The sequence below is a fragment of the Sciurus vulgaris genome, assembly GCF_902686455.1.
Source record: "Sciurus vulgaris genome assembly, chromosome: 17".
NCBI classification, from domain to species: domain Eukaryota; kingdom Metazoa; phylum Chordata; class Mammalia; order Rodentia; family Sciuridae; genus Sciurus; species Sciurus vulgaris.
In genome coordinates, this window is record NC_136478.1 from 4,034,616 (window position 1) to 4,054,683 (window position 20,068).

The 20,068-nt window shown below is 51.4% G+C and overlaps 1 protein-coding gene across 4 annotated transcripts; it reads right to left on the reverse strand.

The window, feature by feature from the left end:
• Positions 1-16: 16 nt before the first annotated feature.
• On the reverse strand, positions 17-20,001 carry DNAAF1 (dynein axonemal assembly factor 1). Of its 4 annotated transcripts, none has more exons than XM_079116941.1 (12): positions 19,770-20,001; positions 17,693-17,828; positions 17,142-17,233; positions 14,165-14,386; positions 13,879-14,045; positions 10,585-10,706; positions 7,813-7,967; positions 6,007-6,246; positions 3,930-4,045; positions 2,431-2,493; positions 1,301-1,658; positions 17-820 (listed from the first exon to the last, which is right to left on the reverse strand). In XM_079116941.1, the coding sequence occupies exons 1-12, from the start codon at positions 19,891-19,893 to the stop codon at positions 738-740; spliced, it is 1,878 nt and encodes a 625-aa protein (XP_078973067.1). In that variant the 5' UTR covers positions 19,894-20,001; the 3' UTR covers positions 17-737. The 4 variants fall into 4 exon arrangements, with proteins under 4 accessions (XP_078973067.1, XP_078973066.1, XP_078973065.1 ...); XM_079116940.1 differs by having other exon boundaries at positions 17-823; XM_079116939.1 differs by having other exon boundaries at positions 17-1,658; positions 2,434-2,493.
• Between the last annotated feature and the right edge of the window lie 67 nt (positions 20,002-20,068).

Below are 20,068 nucleotides of genomic sequence, written 5' to 3' on the forward strand. Positions count from 1 at the left end.
TCCACGGCCGTGGAGGGCTGTGGCCGTGGGAGACCCGGCGCTGAAGTAGAGCCAGGTTGAAGGAGTGGGTGACTGAGCAGCCCACAGATCCTTCCGGAGGCCCAAAGGAGGGCGCTGGCAGTCCTGTGCTGAGCACCAGCAGGCTGTCGAGGCTGGCTCTCCTGGGTCTCCTTGTCTCCCGTTTCCATGGGAAGGGCAGCAGCACCCTTCCTCTTGTGTGGCGGGGTGGGGCGAGGCTGCTGTGCGGGAGGCTCTGTGAGCAGCCTCCCTGGGAGGTGCCTTGGTTACAAGCTCAGGGACTGAATAAACCTGTCCACTGAACGCTGCTGCGTGGATGGTGTTCCCCTGGGTGGCTCCTGACGTGACACCGAAGCCCCGCTCCCTGTGCTGTGGGAAACCCCGTGGACAGTGTGGCACCAGGCTCTGGCCCTGCCTCTCGTCACACTTGGGAGGGTCTTTGTTTCTGGTGAACCAAAAGGAGTCGCCTGTAACTTGCAAACACCAGTCACCTCTGGACTTGCACAGGTGCTAAAACATTTATTACACAAACAAGACCCTTGTAATCACGCAATTTATGCCACAGGTAACCAGGAGACACTGACCATTGCATGCTCGAGGCATGGTGCAGAGGCCAGGAGCCCGTGTCGCGGCGGGGCCCCACGGTAACACTTGGGTGGAGGGCTGACTGCCTGCTCCCAGTCCCTTGGGAGTCTGATGGTAGAGAGGCCGCCTTGGATTCAGTCTAAACCAAATTCAATGTCCTCCCGGCCTGTCCCCCCACTGGACTCCTCGGTCTGTGCTTCATTCTTCCCAGTCCAGTCTGCTTTAGAAAGAAGGCCAGCAGGGGTTGGAATGGAGCCCGCCCCCTCCTCCCTGGGCCCCACACTCCCGCCGCGGCCTCCTTCCCCAGTCCCTGCAGCAGGTACACCTTCACGCCAGCCCAGACCTGCCCATCCTCCCAAGCCAGCTCCACAGCCCCTCCAAACGCCCTGCTCAGGAAAGGCAGGGCGGGGTCCTTGTCCTCCCAGCCCTGCAGAACCCCCACTGCTAAGCCCTGCATGCCCAGGGCCTGGTGATAGGTGGCACATAAGGTCACCACCCAAGAATGGGGGGCCTAGCCAGTTGGCGCCCACCAGCAGCAGCTTCAGTCAAACAGGGATGTGATCCACAGAGGTCTCCTGGTCTGTCCCCTTGGCCCTTTCCAGGAGCCTGGGATCCCTAGGGTGAGCTTCCTGGGCCCACCCAGCATGGGCTCCACATTCCCCACAGAGCTCTGGCCCCTGTGACCTAGTGACCTTACCTGGTGGGAGGGCTGCAAGGAGGTGGTTGTCCCCACTGTTGCTGGGAGGAGCAGGTGCAGCATCTCTGCAGGAGAGCACAGGGGGTTGGACCAAGGACTCGGGGTCGTGCATCTCCTGAATGAGCACCCGTGGGGCCTTGGTGTCTTGACTTGGGATTCCTGAGTTCCCTGTCGCTTCTTCCTTAAATATGTTTGCAAAAGGCATCTCAGCCTTTTCTGAGGCATCCTTAGAGACTGCAAATACATGTGACAGGGCATCTGTGGGCCTGCACTCCAGCTCTGGAGACGCATCGTCCATGTCGGGCTTGCTGTCGTCGCCCAAGCTCGAGATGACCTCGATCTTGAGAGCGCACCTTCCCTGTTGAGAGAAGGGTGTCTCAACACCTGCTTCCACACTTGTCACTCCACAGTGAAGTGGCCGTGGCGGTTGCCGTGGTGCAGGAAGACCCACAGAAACACGGAGGCCTCAGGTGGACCCTCCTGGCCAGCAGCTCCTGCCAAGTGCTTTGGCCAGTGTTCCCTCCCGTCCAGCCCTCTGCTCGGTCTGCACACTGCGTTCCCACCAGGTGGCCCCACTGTGAAAGCCCCATGCTGGCCATGTCCACCAGCGTCCGCGACTTCACTCCTCCCATCCGCACCCGGTGGTAACTGCAGCCCCACGCTCCTGTTTCCTTTGATGGCCACGAGCTCATGCAGAGATGACCTCTGGTGCTTCCCGCTCCCTCAGGGTCCAGGCCTGGCACCCATGGACTCCAAATAATGCCCCAGGGAGGAGGGTGGGGTCGGTCTGGGAGAATTACCCAGGGTGCCTCATCCGCTGCCCCCGCCCCTCCCACCATCTGCTGCTGCCGTAGTGGGGAGGTTCATGAGGTGGGAATGCACCCAGGGACAGGAAAGTGCTCCTGGCAGTCACGTGCAATGCGGTTACCACCAACAGCGATAAAATACCCCGGCTGGTAACTAAAGAAAAGCCAGTGAGAACAGCTGCTGCGTTTCCTTCACCGAGGTGACAATATAGGTGCCCAGAGCTGCATCATGAGCACACTTTGCTTTCAGAAGACAAAATGTGCCATGTGGATGGCAAGCACAGAAGTGGAACTTGGTGTGACTGTGGAGAAGTGTGTACTGACAACCTTGTCCTGGTCTTCCCGAGACACGCCCAAGTCCTCCACGTCTTCCAGATCAGGTAGGTCCTGAAAAAGCCAAGGGCCACCTGTCACCTGGGAGGCACACACTCCCATCATTCCCAATGGCAAGACAAAGGCAGACAGGTGTAAATGAGGCCTTGCTTCTGACAAGCCAAGTGCAGACGAGGACTGAGGGGTTCCCAGCTCCCAGGAGCAAGCCCAGCCGCTCTCCCAAGTCATCGGGGCCACTGCAGGTGCCCGATCTCATCACAAAAGTCAGACTTTGCACACCACATGTTTAAAGAATGTCCACATCATCTCAGGGGACAATGGAACCCAAATCAAAAGTACCTCTGCAGAAATTAGTCCTTGAGCCCAGTACGGCATGCAAGCACCTCCCTGAAACCGGTGGGACACTGTGTGTGTGTGTGTGTGTGCGCGCGCGCATTTGTGTTTGGGATCTTCATTCACAGCAACCAGCCTGCATGTGGAGGAGGAAGCAAGTGTGTAGTTGGATGCCTGGGTTAGTGTCCCACTCCACAGTTCCTAGCTGTGTGGCTTTGGGCAAGTGGCTTAACCTCTCTATTTCTTGATTTTCTCATCTGTAAACTTTGGGTGATGATAGTGCATCTTTTAGAGTAACTGGAAGGATTAAATCAATTGAAACAAATCATGCTTTGACCCATACCGTGCATAGAGTAAGAACTCAATGGACTTGGCTACTAACGTTGTAGTTCTGCATACTGTCAGCTGTCAGATGTTAGAAACTGTCAACTTTTTTCTTATATATAGGTCCAAAAACTAGAAGCTCACTAAGAATATTGACCATGATTCATTTAACTCTTATTGAGTCATGAAATTTTGAAATTTGGGCACAAGAAAGGATGCATCAGTTTAGAAGCGTCACTAGCAAGTGGTCAGGGGCCGGCCAAGTTAGGGGTCTATGGCAAGCTATGGCACTGCCGTCCGTGGCTGGGGGCTTAGACACCTCCTGGCTCTTGCCCCATCAGTTCCCAGACACGTGGCAGTGTAAGTTCCCATGGTACCCTTTCATGTCACCTGCATGGGAGGAGCTTCAGGGGGGTGACATGCCAGGTGACACACCAGCCCAAGGGGACAGTGACAAGCCAACAGGAAACAGGTTCAGTGACTGGCCAGTGACAGCAGGAGTGGCTCTCTGGGCATGAACAGGAGGATGGAGGCCCTAACTCCAGGGCTAGCTGGACACCCTGCTTTGCAGTGTGACCCCTTTGGTGGGAACAGACTCAGGGGCCTGGGCCCCGCATCCCCAGCCTGAGTGCTGGGGCATGCATCCCTGGTGGCAGGCTTACTGAAACCACAGTCTGTAGGCAGGTCTGGGTGGGGCCTGGTTCTGAGTTTCAGGCGATGCCACACCTGCTACCCAAGGACCACACTAAGTTGCGAGGACCCTACCTGGGCCTCACCCCTGCTTTACCAACTGTGCGACCACCCAGCTGTCCAAGGTGAAGCACTCCACATACATTGATGAAGAACTTCTCCTGGGCCTCTGGCTTTGTGGCTTCTGAAGCTTCAGTTCCAGTCCCGACGAGTTCCGTCACCAGCATACCTGCAGTCTCTGCCACCTGGGAGTCTGGCTCTGGGGAAGAAGGGGTGCAGCCGTGAGCGCTGGGCTTAGTTCATGCACAGCGGTCAGACCGCCAAGTACCAGTGAAGGGAGAGGGAGAGAAAACCTTCTCGGGTGCAAGGGGCCAGCCCCTGGGCCATAGCCGCAGGAATCTACAGCCATGGCCAGGGTCACGTCCCCTAGCTGAGGAAGGACAGCGTGCTGCTGTCTTTGGGGACAAGTCAGTGAGATGCAAGGACCAGCTGGGTCATGATGCAGAAGGAGCAGAAGCCTGGAAAGGCAGCGCGACAGATGCATAAGACCAGGGACGCCCCAGGGGAGCAGAGCCCTTCCAGCTGTGTGGGTCAAGGACTCCTGCTTAACTGCGAGCTGCCTGGGCCGTGGAGCTGCATGGCCCTTCCTCCTCTGGGCCCTGCGATCCTCCTCTGCCAGGCCAGGCAAGTGACTCCTCCCAGGGGACGGAGCATCATGCAGGGAACCTTTCTATCCTGGCCTGCAGAACCCATGTCACAGAGAGTAGCAATGTCCCACGTGCTTAAAACAGAAATATTGCACCTTAAATGATAAAGCCTAGAAAAATCTCTGTGTGGAAAACTTTGGGAAGGACACTCTCTTGTTCAGTAGGAATTTCATACAGAAGCCCAGGGATGGTCAGGTCACAATATTTCAAAATGAGGCACGTTTCTGGGGCAGACATGTGAGCTGCACTGTCTGTCACAGCAGAGTGAGGCCAGCCCCTGACAAGGGGCGAGGGGCCCAGGAGAGCAGACTGGGCTCCACGCTGGCCGCTCAGCGCCAGAGCGAGAGTCTCTCCTCCTGCACCTGGAGCTGGGTCTCTGCGGCTGATCTGCCACGGCCTCTCTTCCTTCCCTTCTTAGTGCTTCACCTGGCTCAGAGACCCTGGGAGACCCCGGAGACCCAGCTTCAGAAGAAGCAGCCCCCCCGGGACTCCTGTGGGATGGCCCGTCACCCCAGCTCTCCCCGACATGACACGGTCCTCTTGTCCTTGAGCTTCCCACACGTGTTCTGTCCCTGGGCTATGGGACAGTTCCAGACTAGCAAGTCCAAATTGAGGGGAGAGAGCTGAGGCTGGGGGGCAGGGTGGTAAGGCTGAGATGAACTGCAGAGCGGCCCAGGCCGGGCAGGGTTTCACTGACGAGGGTCTGCTCTGCCCAAGTCCCTTAGCGTGAAAGGTGGCTTATCTGGTCCTGGCACCTGCCTGTGACCCTTGCTTCTGTGACTCTTCTCCTTGATCCTGAGAACAGGGTCACCTCTGGGACTGTCACACAGCAGGGAACCCTCCTTCTGGGCTGGACAAGCCAAACTCCCCACAAAGCCCTCAAGTCCTGCTTGGGCCTGCTGCCCACCTCCCCCAGCTCTGCAGACTGGGAGCTGTCAGGGCCGGCTCATCCTGAGGGGCCCTGGGGAGTCTGGGTGGGACCGTCCTGGGCGGCACCCATGTGACATGGCCTCAGCACATAAGGCTACGAGTACTCAGGCTGTGGCCAGGTGAGTTTTAGTTTTATGTTGCTGCTTTACTTTTAATTAAGTTCCATTGAAAATTTAAAGGGGAAGCAGGATAAAATGATGTGCCTGTTCTGGTCGGACCCCATTCCCTCAAGCCACTGAAAACTCAGCACTCCAGTCGAGATGTGCAGTGTCAGATGCACACTGGGTTCTGATGACGTAGTCCAAAAGACTATGTAGACTATCTCACTGATACCTTTATATTGATTTCAGCTGAAGCCATCATGTTCCAGACATAGTGGATTAAACAGAACATATCGCTAATAGTTTCACCGCTTCCTTTTGCCTTTTTTAATGCGCCTACTGGAAAATCTCGTAGGGCCTGGCTGCACTTCGATCCAGTGCCACTGTTCTCGAAAGCACGACGCTGGCGCCTCTGCCTTCCAGAGGCAGCAGTGGAGGAGACGCTCACACCCCGCCTGCAGAGGCCACCAGGCCTGCCTTACCTCCCCTGGCCGCCCCCGGGGGTGCCGGGGCCTGTGTGGGAAGGCTCCCTGCTGCCTCCTCCTCTTCCGTGTCCCTGTTAGCCTCTGGAGGCGGCTCCTCCCCTCCGCTTCTCTTCTCTGGGAACAGCTCATCCTTGGCCTCGAAGCTTTCTTTCACAAATAACTCCATCTTCTGCCGCGTTTCTATGTCCAGAGGAGCTTCCTCCTGCCCGTCCCCGCTGTCTGGAGGTGGCTTCTCCCCTAAACAGGGACAGAAGAGGTAGACTTAGAAGCACCTGGGAGACAAGGGGTCTGGGACCTCTGAAGCATGAGCCCCAGGGAGGTGGTGGGTGCTCTTAAGAACCACGGGACCCCTCCAAGTGTGGCTTCTGTCCTAAAGGCGCATTTTAAAAACAATTAAAAAAAAAAAAACAAGATCGTCATGACTCTCCAACTGTGTCTAATGCCACCGAGAGCCTGCGTGGACGCTGGGGTCTGAGCCGGGCCTTTGTAAAGCCTCGTTGCTTGCTCCTGCTCTGATATGAACTCGGAACGGAATCAGTGTTCATTCTGTGCTACTGGTTTATGACAGAATGGTGGCCCTAAAGATGCTCGCGTCTGATGCCGAAGCTGGAGCCTCCAGAGGGGACATCGTCCTGGGGCCCCCTGATTTTAGCCCACTCAGACTTCTGACTTGAACCCCAATAAGGACAAATTTGTGCTGGCCCCTAATTTTCTGCTGATTTGTTGTGGTGCCTTTGAATTTGTAAGAAAGACATACATTTAGCTGCCGTCTGTAGGAGAGCTAGGAGAAACTTTGGCTCTGATGTGTGGTCTTTGACCCCAGACCTTGACCCACAGCTTCCAAGACCTTTGTGACTTTAATAGGAGGTCTTCTGTTCTGAGGAAGTGACTCTTGGTGGCTCCCAGATGGGGGCTGGTCACCAGAAAGACTGGGCTGGGAATGTCTGGCCCCACCCACCCCTTCTCTGCAGAGGGGAGACAGATTGGAAGTGTAGTGTGAGATCATGCCTGTGTGGGGAGGACTCTGGGAGCCCCTGAGCTGCAGGGTTCAGGGAGCTTCTGGGTCCCTGGGGACAGGGTGTCGGGGTGGTGCGCTGCAGAAGCACCATGCCCCTTCACGCACGCCTTGCCCTGAGCCTCCTCCACTGCTGTTCAACAGTGTCCCTATCACAGGCTTCATTAGTGCCATAGACTAGAAGGTGTGAACAGCGTTTCCAGGGTCTTTGAGCCATCACAGCAAGTCACTGAACCCACAGATGGAGGAGGGGGGAACCCGAAGTCATAGCTGGTAGGTCATAAGTGCAGGTGACAAAGTTGAGACCTGCGACTGTCACCTGCACTGGGATTGTCACCTGATGTCAGTCAGTTGTTCCAGAATCTGTCCCAGCTCCAGCTCAGTGTGGGGACTAGATGAATGGTAGGACAGCCCCCTGGAGTAGAGGGCAGGTTGGTCTGGGAAAGCCTGCTTCTTCGCATGTGCCCACTAGCTACCTCTTTTCCTATGGGTGGAGACATGTCATTTCCTCCCACTCCACAGCGTCCATAGAAGACTAATCCTTTACTTTGAAAATCTGAGACTATTTTAACAAGTTGTGTTTTAATCAATAAAAATGGTTTGAAACCACACGATTGTTGAGTTCTGCCTGGCAGGAGGGTGAGGCCCCAGCAGGCGGACCTACAGGCACATGAGTAATGGCTACAAACCCCAGAGACTAAGGTCTGAGTTGGAGGGTCCCGACTTGCCCCATCTAAATCACGTGCGGGATGCGGTGCTCTGTCCAGAGCGCATCCCTCTCTCCTGACCTTCTTTCTCTCTTCTCCTCTCCTCAGCCCGCCGCTTGATCATCGCCAAGGCCTCCAGGCTGTCTGCAATCTTCTTCTGCTCTCTGCTCTCCCACAGCTGCCTCTCCTCCTTCTCAGCTGCATGCCCTCCCCGGGCCCAGGCCTCGGCACAAGCCCTGTGCCAGGACACAGAGCGGAAGAGAAACAGGAGGGCTGAAGTCTTGCGGGTTAAAGGTTAATTCCAAACACATACTATCTGACCCGACCTGTCCGTCTTCTTCAAAATCAAAACAAAGGGATATAAGACAAATGAGTTTAAGCTTATAGCCACACAAAAACTTGCATATGAATGTTTATGGCAGTTTTATTCTAGTTGGCAAAAATGTGAAGTAGCTTCGATGTCCTTCAATAAGTGAATGGACAAGTTCTGGTACATCTGGACAACAGACTATTACTCAAAGATAAAAAGAAATAAGTTAACAAGACACAAAAAGGCATGGAAGCAGCTTACATCCATTGCTAAATGAGCTGGGCATGGTGGCCACACCTGTGATCCCAGACACTTGGGAGGCTGAGGCAGGAGGATCACAAATTTGAGGCCAGTCTTAGAAACTTTGTGAGATCATGTCTCAAAATAAGAAGTAAAAAGGACTGGGATATAGCTCAGTAGTAGAGCATCCCTGGATTCAATCCCCAGTGCTACACACACACCACTGCTAAGTTAAAGAAGTCAGTCCCCAAGGCTACCTGCTGAACAATTCCAACTCCAGTGATATTCAGAGGAGGCAAAACTGGGGACAGTGAAAGGACCAGTGGCCACCAGGGACAGGAGTGGAGAGGCAGGAGGAGCAGGTACATGGGGGGGTTCGGGCCTGACACAATGACAGGGACACAAGACGTGGCACATTTGTCCAAGCCCACAGAGTGTGCAACACCAGGAGGGAACCCTAAGCAAACCCTGGAGTCCAGGTGCAGCAATGTGCCCACTTGGGTTCATCAGTTGCAACGAATGCACCAACCAATCGAAATGCCCATGACAGGGCAAGCACGGGTGGGAGGGGGCACGTGGGGCGGGTGGGGCGGCATGTGGCACCTGTACTTCCCACTCAATCTCTCTGTCAACCTAAAATTGCTCTTTTAAAAGTCTATTAATTTTTTTTAAATGAGCAAAGAAACTGAAGAGACATTTTCCTAAAGAATTCACAGCAACTGTCCCTAAGCACACAAAAGAAGACCCAGCATCCTCAGTCCCCGGGAGGTGGGCACGAAGACCTGACTGGACGCTGGCCCTACGCGCAGGAGGCAGCTCAGGCAGGAGATGGGATTGCCACCCCGTGCCCTTCACCTGGGGCTCCAGTGGGCTCACCCCTCCTAGGAGCCTAGTCCTTGCTCAGAGTCCCGCCTGTGACTCAGGTACTCACAGGGCCCCTGTGGTGGGTGTCATGACCCCCAGGATAAGGTGAGGAATTGGGAGGCCCAAGGAGGAGGCTCAGAGAGGCTGGTAAGCCCACTAGGGACATGGAGCTGCTGGCTGCCTGCTGGCTCCTCTCATTCCAGAGAGGCCCTAGAGCCCAAGGAACTGGATGAACCTGGCAGAACTTGCCAGAAGCAGGTTAGAGTAGAGGCTCTAACTTCTACTTGAACTATTTGTTTGATTTAAATTTGTGAGTTCAGAAACATGTCACTACATTTCTTTTTAAAAGTTGTATAATTCAAAATTCAGATTGTACTTCTCCTCAAATTGCCCATATTAATATTTTGTTCTAAGTTAGAATTACTAGTGACCTAAATCACAAGGTTGATTAAAAACACAGGTATGCTGGGAGTGATGGTGCCCGCCTATAATCCTAATGGTTTGGGAGGCTGAGGCAGGAGGATCACAAGTTCAAGGCCAGCCTCAGTAACTTAGTGAAGCCCTGAGCAACTTAGCGAGACCCCGTCTCAAAACAAAATATAAAAAGGGCTAGGGATGTGGTTCAGTGGTTAAGCACCCCTGAGTTCAATGCCTGGTACTAAAACAATAACAAACAAACAAACAAAAACCCACAGGTAAAAGTATTGACAATAAACATAGCAGCCCAGGGCACAAGACTCCCTACATATACGGAAAAAAGCGCTCTCACAACCTAATTAGAAAACCACTTCCAAAGGAGACAGGGAAGAAGGCATGAACCCACTGCTCATGGGGATGGGGGTATATGAATGTCCCATGAAGATGGAGATCCACCAACTTCACCAGTCACCCAAGGACATAAATTCAAAACTGCAAATCACCATTGTCGTGCATCAAGGGCTGGGCAAAGATTGCTTTCCCATGGCTACCTCTGGGGAGGCTGTAAACTGGTACCAACTTCCTGGAAAACAAACTATTTTGCAAGAGCTTTTTAAGTGTCGCACCACATGCTTTAATTCAGGGATCGGGGATGGGCTGCAGCTTGGTGGTGGGGGCTTGCCTAGCATGGGCAAGGCCCTGGATACCGTCCCAGCACCACAGAAAAATTTTAAAAGATTCAGTGATAGTATTAAAATTCCATCCAAACTATAACCAAGGAGGTCTAAACAATGAGGCAAGCGACTGGTCTACAAGGGCATTCTTTCCAGGAATATAAGAATCCATGAATAAGTGCTCAATTCCGATTACAGGGAGTATGTCACCATTAGACCTGTCTAAGGAGTATTTAATGATCAATGAAAATGCTCAAAGACATTATATGAGAGATTTTAAAGTCTTCATCTCTGGGGCATTCAACAATTAAATATTTCAAGACTTCCCAAAGGCTTCTCTCTTCTTACCTGTCCTTTGGGAAAACTGGTCTGTCATCCAGGTAGGTCAGGTGCTTCAGGCGAACAGTGACTGTCTTTCGATAATTAGGAATGTGCCTGATAACTGGGTTTCCCATCAAATTCAGCACGCGCTGTAAAGCAAACAAACCAAACCAAACTGAATATTTTTTAAAGATATGAGTACTTTATATGTGCTGTGCCTTAAGAATACTCAGTTAAATCTATTTTCTTGAGCAAATCAGAAGTTTCAGGCCACATCCTGGGGCACTGGTTGGTGACATCGGAAGGTTTTGTTGCTTTTGTGCCATCAGATACGTCCAGGTCACTGAGCAGCCTGTTCTTCTACCTCCAGAGCCTAGACCTCACTTTCATCCAGGGAAAGCATTTCCTGGGGCTCTTTCCAAGTGTGGCGATCAACTTTGCTACCCAGTCTCTCACTGGAATGTACCTCGGACTGACTCTCTGCCTTGCAGCCAGGACCTGCTCTGGGAAAACATCCTCAGCAGCTGGACAAGAAGCAGCCACTGGGGGAGGCGGACGCTGCCCTGGCCCTCTGTGAGCACCGCCGCCAGGGGACCCTCTCTCACAGGCTCGCAGAGGAAAGAAGATGGTCCAGCCAGGCCAGAGGGTATCCTGCTCCGTCTTCAAACACTCTCACCTCCCTTCTGCTGGAGCACAGGCAATAATGGTGAAGGCGAGATGCGGGTGGACCATTTCAAAATCTGTTTGCCTAAACTCATCCAACACCTTTCACATCTGGAGTGGTTCTGATACTGGAGAAGATAACTATGTTATGAACCAGTTCCTTCAGCTGTGGCCAAACTTCATTCTTGGAGCTTCTTCGCTAGCTTTGCCATATTGTCAAGGGACTTGCCCTTCATTGGTGCAGTGACAGGAGCCATAGCCAGGGACAGGCAATGAATGGGCACATCGTCGGGTGGGAAGTAAAGCAATTACAAAACAGCTGTGAGGTGATGGCTTTTGTTATGGGCTGAAATGTATCCCCTCCCTCAAATTCTCTTTGCAGAGTCCTGATGCGGAATCTCAGGATGCATCTGCTTTGGAGATAAGATTATTAAAAATGCAATGAAGTTAAAATGAGGCCCTTAGGGTGGGCCCTGAGCCAACCCGACGGGCATCCTTGTAAGGAGAGACCAGGACAGACAGCACACAGCAGAGGGAAGGCCACGTGCAGACACTGGGAGGAATGGCCATCTGCAAGCCCAGGACAGGTGCAGAATAAAGTCAACCCTTCATCCTGGATTTCTAGCCTTGGGATTTTGAGAAGATACATCTCTGTTGTGTGAGCCTCCCAGTCTGTGTGCTCATTGTGGCAGCCTGGGTGAGTCAGCCTTCTGCCTCTGCGACAAAATACCTACGATAACAACTCGGAGGAGGGGTGGCTTGCAGGGCTCTGTTTTCAGGGGTTCGGGCAGCCGCGTTGCCCTGGGTCCTGGGTCTGTGGCAGCGCAGTGCATCAGAGGGAGTACACGGTGCTGCCGTGGCAGGGCTGCCAGGGAGCAGAGAGAGGGCCAGGTCCCTGATTCCTCGAAACTCGCCCCCAAGGACCTGACTTCCTCTCACCAGGCCCCCTGAAGGGTCTACTGTCTCCCAAGAGTACCCTCAGCTGGGAACCAGTTCTTCAACACGGGGGCCTTTGGGGACATTCCAGATCCAAACTGCAGCACACACTGAGGGGAAAGAACATTATAATACAGCTTTACATCCTCACCATATGCTGGCAGCATAAGGCTAGTCCTAGAGAGTCCACTCTGCAGGTGACCCTGAACTAGGATGTGCTTACAGTGTTTCTTTCTCTTTTTAATATCTATATTTTAGTTGTTGATGGACCTTTACTCGTTTATTTCCATGCAGTGCTGAGAATCGAACCCAGTGCCTCACACATGCGAGGCAAGCGCTCCGCCACTCGGCCGTAGCCAGCCCCGCAGGTTTTCTTCCTCTCCCCACTTCTTGCCCTAAGAAGTCAACAGTGAACTCCAGGGTTTTGCATGTGGGTTATCACACCCAACACAGTGCACTTGACACTTAGGCAGCTGTCAAAGGTAGCTGGGGCCAGGTCGAAAGGACACAGGGACCCACTGGAGAATCTCTCAAGGCTGAAGGCTGGGAAACTTGGATACCAAAAATTAAGTGAGAGCAAAGGTTAAATCACATCCAATACTACACCTACAAATCCATGAGCTGAAGAAGGAAAGGCCTTCAGTGTGACCACGAGAGATTGCAAGGGTCTCAACTGATTTTGCTGAAATTCGTTACATAAAGGAAAGATCCAAACAGTTATCCTGACCTTTTCTGTATGACTGACCCACTGCTGGTGAGTGGAAGGTCTTTGGAGAAGCATCCCACCTAGCAACACAGAGGGATAAAAGAATTAGAAATGGCCACGTGTGGGCTGGGGCTGCAGCTCAGGCAGGCACTGGGTTTGAGCCTTAGTACCACATGAAAATAAACAAGTCAAATAAAGGCATTCTGTCCATATACAACTATAAAAAGTGAAAAGAAATGGCCACATGTGACTCCCGATGGAAGAGCTCATCCAGGCAATGCTTATCAAGGCTGTCAAAACAAGGGGGAGGGAGACGGGTGTTGAGTGTCCCAGTGGCCGGAGCAGGCTGACAACATCCCAGTCCTTGATCCTGAACTTGGTAAAAGCGAGGCAGGAAGGTGCATGTGCCCCAGCACAATGCAGTGGAAGGACATGGCACACTGAAAGGAAAACGTTGAGCTTGGACCTCATCAAGCCTCCGACTCCATCATCATTTCACACGAACTACTGGGGACGGCAGAGCATGTTCAATGACACCATGAGGATGCAATCAGCCAAACCCAGTGCGAGACTGCCAGGCAAAGAATACAATTTCTTTGGCAAATTAATGAGATGGGGGGAAAACAGGGAAGGAGAACTGTCATAGAGCAACAGAGATCAAATAACCCAAAGATAATGTCTGAATCTGGTTTGGGTTTGAATGACCAACCACCAGAACATATTTTTGAGACAAATGGGGAATACTGAACATGGACTGGGTACTAAGTGCAGCTGTCATAATATTTTAAATATAATAGTAGTGTGGTGATTATGCTTTTCACAAAGCAGAGAAACACACTGAAATATCATGGGTAAAATAATATGCCACTAAGCATTTAAGTATTCCAGCTAAAAACAAAGAGGAAAAGTGTGAAGAACCAAGAATGGGAGTCAGGAAAGGGGAGGGAGAGGACAGGGGATCTGACATTTAAAGAACATACAGCACTGCAGTTGCTTTCCTCCTGTTTTGTTTTTACCAAATCAGGCATGCTCTCCAGGATGCTCAGGATCTCTGGGTCCTTCAGTTTATTGTGGGAAAGGTCAAGGACGCAAAGCTTCGCACAGTCCCTCAGATGTTGAATGTCCTCCACGGTCTCCAGGTGGTTGTGGGCCATCTGCAGTGTGTTCAGCACGGGGAGGCAGGCTGCAAGGGAGGTCAGCAAAAGTGAGCAAGAGGCATGAAACACTCCTCCCATGACAGAGTCAGAGTGTCCCAGGGGGGATGTGGAGGACTTGTGATGGAGAGGGCTTGCTGATGCTTACAGAGGTTCTCGATAGTCTTGATGTAATTGTTGCTCAGGTTAAGAGCATCCAGCTTCTGCAGAGGTTCTAGGTTCTCAATTTTATGAAGTAAGTTCACTTGCAAAAAGAGGCAACGCAGCTCAGTCTGGGCCTCTAGGTTCTCGATCTTCTGGATTCCATTGCACTCCAGCCAGAGACAGCGCAGTCCTGTGTACTCCTGCAGGTTCTCGATACGGTCGAAACCTGGTGACGGGGGATGGGGTGCATTAAGCTCCTGCATACTCAGCGACCTGCCTCTTCAAAAGTCATATGTTGGCAGGTGCAGTGGTGTACGCCTGTAATCCCAGTGACTTGGGAGGCTGGGGCAGGAGGATTTCAAATTCCAAGCCAACCTCAGCAACTTAGAGAGGCCATAAGCAACTTAGTGAGACCCTATCTCAAAATAAAAAATAAAAAACAAAAAATAAAAAAGGGCTTGGGATGTGGCTCAGTGGTTAAATGCCCCTGGGTTCAATCCCTAGACCTAATAATAATAATAATAAATAAAAGAAAAAGAAAAAAGCCGTATGCTAGACCCCCGACCTCTGTGATGGTACTGCTGGGAGGTGGGGCTTATGAGAGGACATGAGTCTTGGGGTCGAGCCCTCAGGAATGGGATCAGAGGCCCCGGAGAACTTCCTCACCCCTTCCACCATGTGAGGACACAGACAGAAGCACCATCTATGAACCAGGAAGCAGCCCTCACCAGAAGACTTCAGATCTGCCAGAGCCTTGATCTTGGACTTCCAGCCTCCACAGTGGCCCTGAGGGACCACGACATCTCCCCACCTAGCATTCAACCTCCTTCCTCTAGTACCGGCTTTCCTTGGAGGAGGACCCATCACACTGCTAATACTACCCAAGGACTCCCTAGGTGGCTGATCAGAGGCACAGTGATTCATTTGGAGCTGGTCACACTTAGCCAAGTGGGGCCACCTTTATGAATCCTGGGGAGTTTTTCTGGCTTCCCTAAACAGAGGCGGTCTTTCTTCTAGAATTGCCAACCTGGTGGGAAGAGCCTAGTGTTGTACCAGCTACCTTCCCCTCGTGGCTGCAGTGGCTGGGGTCAGGGGTGAACTCGTCCTGAGAATGGACCAGCACAGAGGAAGGTGGGTCAAGGAAAGAAGAGGGACACCCGTGGAGAAGAGCTATGGGCAGGCCATTCAGTTGAGTAGCCTGGGTTCTATTTTTCAGTTTTATGAACCCAATGTGAGAGCAGGGAAACAGACATCTGTCTTCTCTCTTGCCCGCTCTCTAGCTCTGACTCTATTTCCCTCCCCATCACGGGGAAAGGCGTCCTTGCCCTTCAGGCCAGTGTCCAATTCACTGCTGTCACCTTCATTCTGCCATCTCTACCACCAGCTGACAAGGGCCCCAGGGGCCTCCTAATTGCCAAGTCCCATCATCAGTCCTCTAAGTCCTGACCAGATCTGACCTGGTGGCCCTGCTGCCACTTCCAGCTTCTCCTGAGGCCCTCTGGACCACTCTGCATGCCGTGGGCCATGGATCGCCACCTCCTGGCATTCACACGCTGTGTTATGGTGCACTAAGAGGGGGGTGGGCACTGAGACCAGTTCAGCGCCACAGAGGTGATGATGTGGCACCATTCAGACCTGGGGCTTACATCCCAGGATTGTGTCCTCTTGGGGAGGCCAGCTGCTGTCCAGAGGCCCTGGGGCGAGGAATTGAGGTCTCCCTAAAAGCTAGGGAGGGCCTAAGGCTCAGAGCCAGGATGGGGCTCTGTAGCCCCAACACGGTCCTATAGACAATTGAGGCCTGGCTACCAGCTTTGCCACAACCTTCCTGGCTGACCCTGAGCAGAACCACCTACAAACCAATTCCTTGGTTCCTGGCTTCAGAAATAATGTGAGATAACAATTTTATTTTTGAATGTATTTATTTTTCGCAGTGCTGAGTTCTGAACAGTGCTGAGTGCTAGGTGAGCACTGTACTGGTGAGCTACATCCCCAGCCCATGAATTTGTTTTCAGATTTGCTAAGTGTCAGGGTGATTTTTATGCCGCAGTAGATAACTAATGCAGGCGCCCCTCTCTCTCTGTTCTGCTGCCTCTGATTCTTTCTAATTGACCTAAATTACTGGATCTTCTTCCCACCTCTTCAGTAACAGTCCCCTGGGACCTGGCCTCCCAAGTCATCTTATCCACTGCTGCACTTAGATGCTGGCTGGAGAATTTTGGGGGCGGGAGCAGAAGTGGAATCAAGGTGACCAGTGAGGAGCCGATCCTAACAACCACAGTATTTGTGCTGCTTGGGCCCATGGTGGCCTCCCTGGCCCAGCCCCTTCTTTCCAGTGGCTTCTGCACCCCCGGACACCTGAGCCATCTTTGTCATACATATTTCTGGATCCCCAGCACTCAGTAGGCGCCCCGGCAGATAGAAGGCTCTCTGATATTTACCAACTGAGATGAAGAGATGCATGACTGCTGGGGCAGGGTGCTACTCCACACTCAGCACTGGCTGGAAGCCTGCACCCCTTTGTGTCCCTGCTAGGAAGAGCCTGCCCATGGACCTGAGCTCAGATTTAGGTGTGATACTGGACACCAAGCCCAAGCCCTGGGAGGCTCTGCTTACACCTCTCCCTTCTGAGAGGCAGCCTAAGATCCTCTGTCTTTGTTTTCTACACCAATCTTCAATCTTTCACAAAGTATTCCTCCCAGGCCTGAATTATTTACCATGGCTTTCTCTTTTCAAAAATCAAGTCCTTAGAAAGCACAAATGAAAGACAATTGTGTATTTCCTTTGTGCCCATACAGCCAGGGGCCCCACCTTTATGAACTGTGGTCAGTGAAGACTTCTGCTTGTTTTCATGGAAATCAGCACCAAATTCAGAGAATTCTACTTAGATACAGTCTGAGCACAACGACCATGATCCTGCAGCTAATCATCCATACCGCTAGTCTTTTTGCCTGACATGAGGCATCTCCTCTACTAGGCCTTACCTTTAAAGTGCAAATACAGAGTATCATTCAATGCTGGGGTGATGTAAAGCTTGTGTTGCTTGCAGAGTTTCTGCAGGAAATGTTTAGTCATTCTGTTAAAATGAAAAACATGGACAAGAAATTTCAATTTATCAGCTGTAAATTTTTTCCCAAAGTTCTTTACTGTATCCATTCCTGCCTGTAATCCTAGGTCCTGCATACCTGATACTTAAGTCCTCCTCCTCCTCCCCCGCCCTGCTTTGCTCCCTCCTCTTCTTTCGGGTCTGGATTCAGGGACTCATCCAATATTGTTACTTTCAGCATTCTTAAAAACTGCAACATATGTCCTAATAAAAATACTTTCAACAGTGTCATCAAGACCCACAGATGTTCCCTCTCCAGGTCTGACATTGAAGTTCTACAGGATAGGATTATTAGTGGTGCCATAGAAGTAGTACCACCCTGCATCTGCTGCTCATAATTTTTAGGCACCAGGTGGGCCCTTCAGTCTCCATGAGCCTCCACTTCCTGTATAAGGGCAGGAGTGTATTAACTGGCAGCGAACCCCATACCTGGGGCCCTGATCGTCCCTGTCCCCTCTCTGGTGTGCTAATTGACCATCTGATGCACCATCACCACTCTGTTTCTGCTGGTTTTGATAGGCAGTGTCAGAAATACCCATGCAGAGTTCCTTAGAGTCATTCATTTCTGCAAAAATAAAAGAGATCCAGTTGATAAAGTTCAGGAAATGTACAAAAAAATGTCCCCTATTTCAACTTGAATAATTGTCTTTTAGTCTAGAACACCAAAAATGTCCAAATGTACAACAATTTTTGAAACACATGTAAATATTATGTAAATTTCACTTCTACATTGGTTCTCTATAGAAAATGTACAGGTGTGCTTAGAAATGTGTACAAAGATATTTGTTTCTGCCTCGTTTGTAACAGCCAAAATCTGTTAACAATGTAAATACCTACACAGAGGGGCTGGTTATATAAAATCTTGAGTTACTGTTCCGTCTTTGAAAGGAATGCACCCATAGCTACCTCGATCAATATGGATTATTCTCAGAAACACAGACGGAGGGAAAAAAGCATTTCATAAAAAGCACAGGGTTCCATTTATATAAATTAAAAACATGTGAACCAATGATATGCATGTTTAAGTATACACGTATAAAGTAATTGATAGAAGCTGTAGAAAATTCTGGATGGGGCTGGGGTTGTGGCTCAGTGGTAAAGCGCTCGCCTAGCATGCGTGAGACCCTGGGTTTGATCCTCAGCACCACATAAAAATAAAGATATTGTGTCCACCTACAAGTAAAACAAAATATTAAAAAAAGAAAATTCTGGTCAAGGAAGAAAGGGAATGGCATCAGGAAGGAGAATGAGAAAGGAACATTGACTTCATGTGAAATGTATGTCCTTATCCAAAAAAAAAAAAAAAGACTGCAGGTAAATATGACAAAATGTTAATCATTTTCAGTTCTTGGTGGTAATAGTGGGTATTTGTTATAATGTTCTCTGTTCTTTTGTGTTTTTAAAAATTTCTCAGAAAAATTCATGAAAACAAAGAAAAATAGTGAGAATTCCTTTGGTGTAAAGAACCTGAGCACATTCAAGTACACTTTGTTTTAAAGGGCAATAAAAATTGGCCAGTTCAAATGCAGGTGTTGTAAGGGCTGTTGGCTGCCACTCTTGTTGCGTGAGGAGACTCTTACCACACTGATTTCTCACTGGGCATGATACCCACAATGGAGGTACCGGATCAATGTATGTGGAATAGGGAATAGGTGTTCAATGTATAATTGATTGATTGATAAAAAAGGCCTTTCATGTATTAGTGGCCTGGTATATGTCAGAAACTTGTAATTATATTTATTTCTGTGTATCCCTGTATAATTATCCCTGTTTAAAGATAAAGAGACTAAAGGTCAGTGATACAGGCTCTAGACCAAAGGCCACAAAGCTGAGGTACTGGCAGCAATGTGAGTGACTGGGAAGCTGGGGACTGTCCAGTAAGCAATACCAATTTCCTACAGCTCCTCTCACAGCATTTGCCTGGAAAGTTGGTACTCGATGCATTTGCTGACTGGGTCCAAAAAAAAAAAAAAAAAAAAAAAAAAATCAACTAGTTTATCTAGTTAGTAAAAGGTATCCCCTAGGGCCAGGCCTAGTGGGGTCAGAGGCTAAAGACTATCTTTAAGCCCTTTCTTGGAAACTTTGGTTGAGAAACTTCAGATTCTACCCGAATGGCCTGCCCTGGTGTCGGGTTGCCATCTGGAAGGGGAGAGAGCCTTTCACCCTGGTGATGGCAATAAGGGGACACATTCAAAACCACACTTGGGAGGGAGGAATGCGCGCTGGGTAAGGGCTTGGGCTCAGGAGTCACAATGCCATTTGAAGCAATCATTTGAAGCAGGTTGGCTTCCTCGTCTGTGTGAAACCCGGGGAGAAGCGCCTGGTGCAGAGGGCGGGTGTCCGGCTCAAGCAGGGTCGGAGCTTGGCACCTCCCTTCGACGTGGCTGCCATTATTATTACTGTTGTCGTTATTATTGTGATTATGGCTCCCGCGGGCTGCAGACCGGGCATGTGGTGCGGGGAGCTCGCCCACTGCCCCTGGCCCTCCCTGGGCTGCGTTCGGCACCTTCCTTGCGGGCCCCTTGGCCCGCGTCCCGGTGGTCACCCGCGGACTCCTCCACGCCCGGCTCCTGCGCGCGGTCCGGCCCGGCCGCCGCGTCCTCCGCAGGCTCCGAGGCCTCGGGGTGCATGCTCACGCCTCTAACCCCGACACGCTGCGGTCGGTGCCCAGCCCCGCCAGAGGCCCGGCTTTCCTCCTCCGCAGACCGCCGACCCCTCGTCGTTGGCAGCCTAACGCTTCCCCGGTCGCCACGGCAACCGCCGCGCACGCGCACTCGAGCACGGGCGCCGGGCGGGCCTCTCAGG